The sequence below is a fragment of the Misgurnus anguillicaudatus genome, chromosome 12, assembly GCF_027580225.2.
Source record: "Misgurnus anguillicaudatus chromosome 12, ASM2758022v2, whole genome shotgun sequence".
NCBI lineage: Eukaryota > Metazoa > Chordata > Actinopteri > Cypriniformes > Cobitidae > Misgurnus > Misgurnus anguillicaudatus.
In genome coordinates this window covers 1,945,426-1,955,309 of record NC_073348.2, presented here as the reverse complement: position 1 = coordinate 1,955,309, position 9,884 = coordinate 1,945,426, and the positions used below count along the sequence as shown (strand labels likewise).

Genomic DNA, 9,884 nt, shown 5'->3' with positions numbered 1-9,884 from the left:
ATCTTGCAGTCCTGGCTGTTGCAGAGAATGACACCCACACTAAAAATGTATTTTTTAAATCAAATTTTTTGTTTAATAATGAAAGAAATTCATGTTGTGAAATAAAGAGACAATTATAAGGAACATTAGGGGTGGTGATAGATTAAGATTACTACTACAAAGAGAAACTTTTTATATATATAATTTGCAGGCCATGACATACCCAGGACTAAATGATGAAATTGACTTTAGTCCCTTTCTGTAATTGTTCTTTTGTTTTTTAACAGAGTTGTATTTATTGGTGTCCTAACTCAAGTGAAATGACCACCTGGTCTTTTCTTGTATTGTTTATATGGGAATTCATTACCTTTTGTGATGTCATTATCTGTCTCATTCAGGTGGTTGTGATTAGTTAACCTTTTAAGTGTAAATTGTTTGTTTGATCATTATACCCTGAAGAAGGCTATTTGTGCCGCTACGCGTGGGTTACTGCCCAGTTGAATGTTTTTAATGTTATATAGCCATGTCTAAATAAAGGCTTTTTATTATTATTTTTAAATACGAAGAGTGCCTTGGATTCCCTTTTTCACGTTTTGTATACCCTATACCAAAGAGCACATTTTCTATTTTTCTAAATAATTTTGATTTTTTTCTGATTTCAAAGAAATTCATATGTTTGCCACAACTATATTAGTAATTTCAAACATTTAAACAAACATACACCTTCACAATAAAATACTTTTTAAATCATATGAAATATTTAGGTCAAGGGTCCAAACCTGCGACTGATACAGTTACTGTATATGTATTTATAATCATGCAGCCTTACAATATTTTAATACTATACTTTAAATACACTTAAAGGACTAAAAGGCAACAAATGTTTTCTGTCTTTTTTGTCATATATTTCCTTTTATTATGTGTGAATGAAATGATTGCAGATAATGGTTTATATACTCTGTCAGTCTAAGCTGTAGTGGGATGTCTGCCATTTAGCAAATATAAGGCAATGAAATCTGTGAGTTTGGCCCACTTTCAATTATTTAGCAATAGTCATCATTTCATTACAAGCCAGAATTTTTTTTACTTGTATCAGAAGTATTACAACCATATACAGTTGTGTATTACAACCATATACAGTTATTACAACCATATAGCAGTGCAACCTGATAAATAGGGCTGGGTATCGATTCAGATGTTCCAAATCGATTCGATTTCGATTCACAGGCTATCAAATCGATTTCGATTCTCGATTCAATTTTCGATTCCGTTTCACGGGTCGGTTTTTATACTTGATTCTCGATTCAACTCAATGAATATAGATTTAATAAAAATACTATATTAATAAAGAAGAACAGTGAACAACAGTTTACAAGTGGGTAATTAATAAAAAGAAATTAAAAGACACAATACTATCGTCGTCGTCTTGCTTGTGAAATCTAAAATGCTTCCATACTTCTGACTTTTTATGTGAAGGTGGCATCAACGTCGATGAAGCACCTGAAACTACCATTTTAAGCACTGAATGAATGAATGACAGGCTTGCCTCTCGCTCCTTGGTTACATAGCGCAAGGCAAAAAAAAGAGGGTGACATCTAGTGAAGACTAGTAATTAGATTAATGTTAATCTTACGTTCAATGTTTGCGGAAATACATATGAAAGAAAAAATCGATTCTGCTCTTTGAGAATCGATTTTGAATCGACCACATTTTTAAAAACGATTAATCGAAAAATCTATTTTTCTGCCCAGCCCTACTGATAAACTGTTATTAGTAGTAGAATCTGCATTGATATCCACACTACTTGTTAAAGACTCTCATTTATTGAAAGTGGGGTGATTAAAATAACAGCAGTGTGAAGTTTAATTAAATGAGTCCATTCTGTAAAAACAGCTCCTTTATAAAGAAAAGGGGGAAGCAAATGTTTGTTGTAAAATATATATTTGCTGCTGAATAAGTAAAATGGTAAAATGGGCCGTTACATCATTGCTCAGAGAAACAATGCAATTTGGTTAAAACGTTGATTTGAGAGGGGAAAACGTATAAAGAAATGCAGCAAAGTTTATGATGCTCAGCTTTAATGATCTCAAATGCTTTAAAATGGCAACAAAAACCCAATAAGCACATGGAAGAAAACAAGCAACTACGGTTAATACAGATTGAAGAATAGTAAAGGCTCAGCACATTTATCACCTCTAGAAAGATCAAAGATGATCTAAAATGATCTGTAAGTACTGTGACAGAAGATTAATCTAAAGCTAATCTGTTTGCAAGAAGCCCCCGGAAAACACCTTTGTTTAAATAAAGACATGTGCAGAATCACATCGACTGGCCCTAAGAAACATGGTGTAACATTTTGTGGCCTGATGGGAGTAAAAATAAAGCCACGGCACACTGTAAAGACAGATAAACACGGTGGTGCAAAAATCATAGTATTGGGATGTTTTCGTGTTGGGCTTATTTATTGTATACAAGGGAACGTGGATCAGTTTAAATACATCAGAATACTTGAAGAGATTATGTTGCCCTTTGCCAAAGAGAAAATGCCCCTAAAATGGATGTTTTAACAAGACAAAAACCTCAAACACACAAGCAAGAGGGCAAAATCTTGGTTCCAGACTAAAAGGATTGAGATTATGGAGTGGTCAGCTTAATCCCCTGATCTCTACCCCATTGAAAACTTTTGGGGTGACATTAAAATGCAGTTTCTGATGCAAAACCTAAAAATTGACAGGAACTGTGGATTCTGGGCTGAAATATCAATCTGTCAGACGTGCTTGTCCCAATTTGATGTGCAGCAGTTATCAACAACAATGCTTATGCAACTAAATATTAATAATAGTGAAGTCAAATCTTAAGAAATCTCTTCAGTTTTAAGTGTCTTCAGAGGAAAATGTTGATACTGCTATTTTTTTAAGCAGCTTTTTATTCATTCATAAGCTTAGAGTTCTGCAGCTGTTAGAGGTGTTGCCAGACTTTACCTTCATTCTGTTGTCTGCATAAAATCTAAATACAATTTCCCTTATTAAAAAATGTAGATGAAAAACGAGTGAATTGTGTGGAAACAACATTAGACGTACAGTATGTGATTAAAGCAGTTGCACATTGAAAGAGACACTGAATGATATTTAGTTTTATTAATATTTGAACATCGTTTTGTAAAGTCAGCCTTTAATGCTCAAGTCTTGCCTGATTGAATCATGCTTTTAGATTTCAGTTGTAGCTCCAGATATTCTCACATCTAAAAGTGATTAGAAATTAAATGCCTTGAGTTGAGCAGCAAATCTCACTAATGTCATCTCTCCAACTGCAACAACATTACTTCAATTTCCAAAAAGTGTTTATGTTTGTAGGGGCCGCACGCTTGCACTAGCATGAAAAGTAAGCAGACTCTTTTCAGGCACTGTTGCCATGGTGATTTGTAACATTTTAGCTACTAAACTTTTAAGGGGTGGTTTCCTGGACAGGGACTAGCTTAAGCCAGGACTAGGCCTTAATTTAATTAGGAAATATAACTAGTTTTATCAAACGTGCATTACTAAAACCTTGTGTGGATTTTGAGGCAAAACAAAGGGCACTGATGTATTATAAGATATGTTATTGGACAGCTCTTACATTTATTTTAGTCTAAGACTAGTCTAATCCCTGTCCGGGAAACTGCCCCTAAATTTTGACTTTTTAAAGTAATGGTGCATGCGCTTAAATTGGGGGTCAAACTATTCAGGGTTGGTTGAACTCAACTCAGCATTTCCGATCTCAGGGTAAATCAATTTAGTTCATGTTTTAACTTGGTTAATTGAAAGTGACACCTGATTGACAGTGTCCAGAATATACTTACTAAAATAAACACACAATAATATTATCTAGGGCAAACCACTTTACTCAGCAGTCAAACTGACATTTCAAATCAGCATTTTATTCTACACATCAACCATACTCTACATAGTATTGCATTTAGTGAATATTTAATGTTTTAAAAGACATTAGCCTATTGGAAAGTTTTATTCCTTGGATGTCTGAGCAAATATATAACGTTTCAATTATGCAATCAGGTATAAAAAACAGAACTCTAAATATTTAGACAGTTAACAATTTATCAACAACACATTTATCTAGCCAAACACCCTGTAAAAAATCTGTACAAACATCAGGGCCCTCAAGTATTACATCTGTGTGTGATTTTACCCTAAACACTCAGTGGGGAAATGCACACCATACAGGAACTCAAATATCAGCCATTAACGCTCATTTAAAGTCATAACTGAAGTATTATGTATTTAATAGTGCTGGTAATAGATAACTCTGAAGCGGCATGCATTAGAAAACCTCCAGGTCACTTGAGTTGTAAATTACAGGGATGTCATCCGTGCCCAGCGCAGGGTCCGGCGGGTCCTCAGGGGGCTCCTCTAGGGACACCAGCGCCTCTTCAGTGTCACTAGCGAATGTTTCTCGTGAGATATCACTGTGTTCTTGGAGACTGAGAGTGCCGATGGCCTGCTTCATCTTCTTTGCTACGATTTTTTTCCGCCGCTTCTTGGCAGCTTTTTTGTTGTTGTATTCCTTTTGGTTTTCCTCATAGAAGATCTCCTGGATGATAAGAACAACAGACACGTGTCATTATATCCGTACAAAAGTGAGGAGACATCCTGCAATGTGAAAAATTACATTTACAAATACAAAGAGCCCACATACATGTCAAAAAGTGACCAGAGTAAATGGCATCCGCCAACCAAAAAAGCTAAAGGGGCTAAGCCAACTAAAATAGACTATGCTATTGACTAAATAAAGCCTGGTCTAAAGTCAATGGCGCAATATTGTTTTTGTTATTTAAAGAGAGCGTTAGTACTACACGCCTATAAATGAGACAACAAAGCGCATTTGTTTTTTTTACAAGCATGGATGCGCAGCAGCACACAAACATTTTTAAATATGAAAAAATAAAGGATTAAAATTTAAAAGAATATTATTCAGTCTCTTGGACATAAATGAGGACTGATTTGGAAGGCGTGAAGCTGAAATGAGCTGGCAGAAAAGCTGCTTTACCTGTAGCCTGGTAAAGTAAACCAGGTTTAGCTAATTTTGCATTCATTTAGATTTTTTTTAATGCTAATAAACAGATTTATTGTATATGATGACTTTGTATCTCTAGATATGGTGAGATGAGAACCACTTTTAAGTAATATTTTTCAAAACACTATTTTTCAAGTGCCCAGTGCGGAAACGCCTCCCTACATGTTTGTAAATTCTTTATCTCTTGTTTGTTACATATAAAGCTGCTGGTCTTCTTCCTATGCTTAAATTTGGTCGTTACAAACTTTGTTTTACAAAACGGAAATCCACCTTGGCGTGAGCGCAACTGGCTTTTAAAGGGGATGAGAGATAAGATTCTCATTGGTTTATTGAATGTTATGCCCAAACCACACCCATTACTCATTACGAGAATAAGAACATCCCTTTTAGACTGTGCAACAGGCGCATAGACCATTTTTTGCGTCGTTAAACTAGCAAAAGTTCATTCTCCTCTGGTGTGAACGCTGTTAGAATCAGTGAATGATGATGATGGTGTTTTGTAAATGGGAAAGGCTTTTACTTTTTATTTATTGTTAATGTGGTGTTTGATGGTATACTCTGGGTATGCACTAGGGGTGTCACGATTCTCCAAATCCTCGATTCGATTATATTTTCGATTCTGATGTCACGATTCAATTCAATTCTCGATTTTTAAATGATTTTTTTAAAGACAAAATTATATGCCTTTATTATTTGTATTATTATAGTTTCACATTAACATGCACATTGCGTGCTTTTCCTCACATGGGGGTTTGTGGGCTTTACTTTACGCGAGAGAGCTTGTAGAGAGAGAATTCCTTCTTGCACGCAGATAGACTTAATGCTCGCGTCTTGGACTCCTATGATCTGAAATAAAACCGGTGCGTCAAGCAGCTGCGCTTCTATCTGTCTCACGTGCCACGCTCTCGTATCTGTCCAAAGTCTAAACATAAACTAAAGTAATAATCCTTACGTTTTTGTTCAGTTTTATGCGTTTCATGCGAGCTGGGGCAAACTATACCTTTTGTTTAAAATATAACCCGCTGCATCTTGGCGGCTCTCTCGTGCACGTGCAGAGAGCTGCGCTCTGTCCGACTCCGAAGGTAGATCACTAGGTAGTAATCCTGTTTATGATATGCATTTCAAGGAGCTGTAGCAATACATCTCTCGTGTTTAAAATATAAATCGCGTTCCGCTGGATGGATGTTTTTAAAGGCACTTCTGAGAGTTTATTTTCCCCCGCTTGTCAAGCCGACCAGACGTGACATGGGGGCGTGGCAGCATCGACGATCCCATTTTTTAATTCGAAGTTCGAGGTTGTGACTTAATTTCGATCGATTTCGTTTTAAAATCGAAATCATGACACCCTTAGTATGCACATCCTGAGGGAGAGGGACAGCTTTCATTTTCAACAGGGTTTCCCGCAGCACTTTGCAGTTCGGGCGGCCCGCCTAAACCCTACCGCCTTAAATAGGTCATCCAAAAAAAAATTATTTGTTGTACAAAAGGCCGTCAAGCGCATCTCGGAGAATAGCGCGAATGCACTTTACACCGCGAGCGTGAACGCGCGCCACACAGCTGAAATGAGATAAAGACATGGTCCGTCATGTCTGGAGGATGGCCAGTTGATAAAACACGTGTCTGTGAGAACTGTAAGTGGACTTATGTTTTGGGTTTATTTAAGCCTGTTACTGTATTAGTCTATAGTTCTTCCAGTTTTAAAGTAAGTTAGATGGTAATTTTGTTGTTTAAGCAACCTGCTAGGGTTTCACGTGCCTGTTGATTAGATATAATTGTATATAATCTATCATCGTTCGCCAGACGTTCTACAACATCTGCTTTAGTTGGTTATTAACCTTTTAGTTTCACTTCATCACACTGCTATTCCATTAGAGGTAAAAACATTTAATTCATTAATAATCTGGTATGTGTTCATTTTCTGTCATGGTTTCTTCAAAATTAAGTTTTATTTGAGTGGTTTTAATAAAAATATTTTCATTATGATGCGTACACGCCGCCCCTTTGAGTGCCACGCCAATCAGCCCCACCCACCCTTACCACCTTAACTAACAAATTTTCTGCGGGAAACCCGGTCTCATCTATTAAATGAAGGAATAAATGTAAGTTTAAAACGATAGTAACACGAATGGCGTCTCAACTATTACTGTGGTAAAACATGCCATGCGGAATGCACATCATCTACACAAAGCATAGCTGCGCTTAGTCGTAATTTTAGAAGGTGCAAATATTTATCATAATGCTTATAATAATTTATCCAGCAAGTGCACCCAATCCCTGATATCAAAGTGATTTGTAGCATCATACGTTCCACCAACGGTTAAAACCACTGAAGTTTTTGCCATTATTTATACGCATCTACATTAACTGCGGTTTCATCATGATAATCCACTTAAACAATTAAACAATGGCAAAAAATCTGTTTTGTTGCATGTTACCAAGACATTTTGATACTTTGTAGGGCTGATGTATACAAAATGAGAAAAAATATTTGCATACTCAATGTCTAGTGTGACCTCCCCTTAAGTCAATAAAACACAAAACGCTTTCTCCAGCTGTGATGATGACAAACCTTCAGATGTTCATCAGTAATACTGGGCGTGTTCTTGAGTAAGTTCAGATACACTCCACCAGGCGTGCGTCTCCTGCTGCCGTCCTGCATTAAAAACAAGTCTGCGTCAAAAAGAAGCTATGTATACAAATGTTAAGATGTAGCTTTGTAAAAGCACATACCACAGTGTAGAGACCTCCATTCAGTTCAATGGTTGCTGTCTCTGACAGCAGCTCGATGGCTTTCTTTGCTCCTATTACTCGCACCACTCGCTCCATTAAATCTTTCTTTGGCTCCATCAGTCTTCAACACACACAAACAAATCAAGTGTTATAAAATCAAGTTGCATGAAGATCTCACTGAACTGTCAGTCTCTTACACTTATATATAATATGTAGACGAGTGTTACTGATCATTTATCACAAAAGGATTTGTGACACTTTATGGTGATTGTTTGTGACTTTTTTACCTGATGGGAGGGGTTCTAGTGGACCAATCACAGCACTTACCATCCAGGTAGGATGGATGCATTTTTAACATTTTGGCGATGTGCGCTACGCACAACCTACACATAAGACATAGTACGCCTATGGCATAGAACCCATGCACGACTATAAATTACACTTAAGGGTCACCTGTCGCAGATGTACACCATTTTCTAAGATGAACTAAACTGTTTAATGTAATATTCATGTACTCTGCTGTTATCCCACCTGTGTGCGATTTCATCCACCACTCTGGCTTCAGTGTCGTTCTCAGTTAGCTCGTATCGACCCTTAAAGTCCATTTCAGCCCTCACGCCCAGTCGCTCTTTAGCTGACCGCTTTCTTTTCTGACAGTCGCGGTCGATCTGATCAGATCCCCTCCGCTGCATGTATCCCTCCAACTCATCGTCCAACATGCTCTTCGCTCCCTCCTCCTCCTTCTCACGCTCTTTCTCCATCATCTTGCGGGCCAGGACAAAGTTATACGTCTCGCTCTGTCGACTGTTCATACTGATTCCGCCCTCCATTCCCATGATGCCCAGCTCGGCCGCCACGGCCTCCTGGCTCTGCTCCTGCACCACGGTGCCCCAGATGTTGTTAATCTTGGGAGCGAAAGGGCCGGCGGCTGCTCTTGGCCTGCTCTCGCACGGCTTTTGGACAGGGGCAGGAATATTGGAAGACTTGCGCCGTTTATGTCTCCAGAGCATGGCGTCATCGTCCGAGTCGGAGTTACTGTCGCTGGAGTCCGTGTTAAATGAATTACGGTATCCTGTGACGGACGCGGCGTTCACAGGAGGAGCTCTGCTCTTGAAGGACGACACCTACAACAGGGAATAAATAGCACAATGAGTAAATCCTGAATGAAACACAGCCAATTTATGGGTCATATACAATCACATGATGGGAAACGTCCATCACAACTCATTTCACTAACATAGCACAGAGGAGAAGTAAAACAAAACATGTAATGAGTGGAAAAACATTGTTCACGATTGGGGGATTTAAAAATAAAAAGAGTTAACAAGAGAACCTGCAATCTGAATGAGCGTGAGTTTAAAAAAACTCAAACGGATTCGTCTGACAAAAGTAGCAGTCTAGCACTGAGGGGCGTTGCTAAAATATCTGCACATCTGGAGGAAACAAAAAGCAATAACTACTGTAGACAGGGGCAGGTTCGGTTTAATAACAACGCTCACGTGCCTGAAACGTTACATACACTGACTGCAGCGTCACCCACATTACTGATCAGTCAGTCTGATATCACAGTTAACTAATGAAGAGCGCTAACTTAAGATAGTTTAATCATGTCACCTTTACCTCTGCAGTTTCTTTCACATCAGACTCATGATCAGACTCGATCTCTCCATCCTCCAGATCGTCCATTCTGTCTCCATCACCCGCCATTTGTCCCTGCCGGATTTACCGCGCGCTTACTTCCTGCAGCGTCTTCGACGTACACTCTGATTGGACAAATGTTCTGTTCCGTACATGGAAAGGCGGGGCTTAGTGGGTACTTCAGGAGGACTAATCTATTAATAATCTCTCTGGTAAAAAAAGTAATCTCTCTGGTTTAACTCCCGCTGTTTATTTTCAGTTCATTGTCGAATTATGTTTATCCGTGTCAATTTTCAGCTGAAAACTGTTGTTGTTCAGAACTCTACAGAAGCGGTGAATAAATAGCGCTGTCACGTGATGTTCTTTTTATTCCCCGCTGATGATGGGCCAAGTCCACAGTCGTTCGTACCAAGCTGCGTCTCATTTATAGACCATTTTGGAAGATGTAAACATCACCCTTTATGCAT

At 38.2% G+C, this 9,884-nt stretch overlaps 1 protein-coding gene across 2 annotated transcripts; it reads right to left on the bottom strand.

Annotated features, from left to right (window-relative positions):
- Nucleotides 1–3,874: 3,874 nt before the first annotated feature.
- phax (phosphorylated adaptor for RNA export) lies at nt 3,875–9,829 on the bottom strand. 2 transcript variants are annotated; one of them, XM_055207044.2, is made up of 5 exons: nt 9,394–9,829; nt 8,311–8,903; nt 7,780–7,900; nt 7,619–7,702; nt 3,875–4,566 (listed from the first exon to the last, which is right to left on the bottom strand). In XM_055207044.2, exons 1-5 carry the CDS (start codon nt 9,484–9,486, stop codon nt 4,297–4,299), a joined length of 1,161 nt encoding a protein of 386 aa, XP_055063019.1. In that variant the 5' UTR covers nt 9,487–9,829; the 3' UTR covers nt 3,875–4,296. The 2 variants fall into 2 exon arrangements, with proteins under 2 accessions (XP_055063019.1, XP_055063020.1); XM_055207045.2 differs by having other exon boundaries at nt 9,400–9,817.
- Between the last annotated feature and the right edge of the window lie 55 nt (nt 9,830–9,884).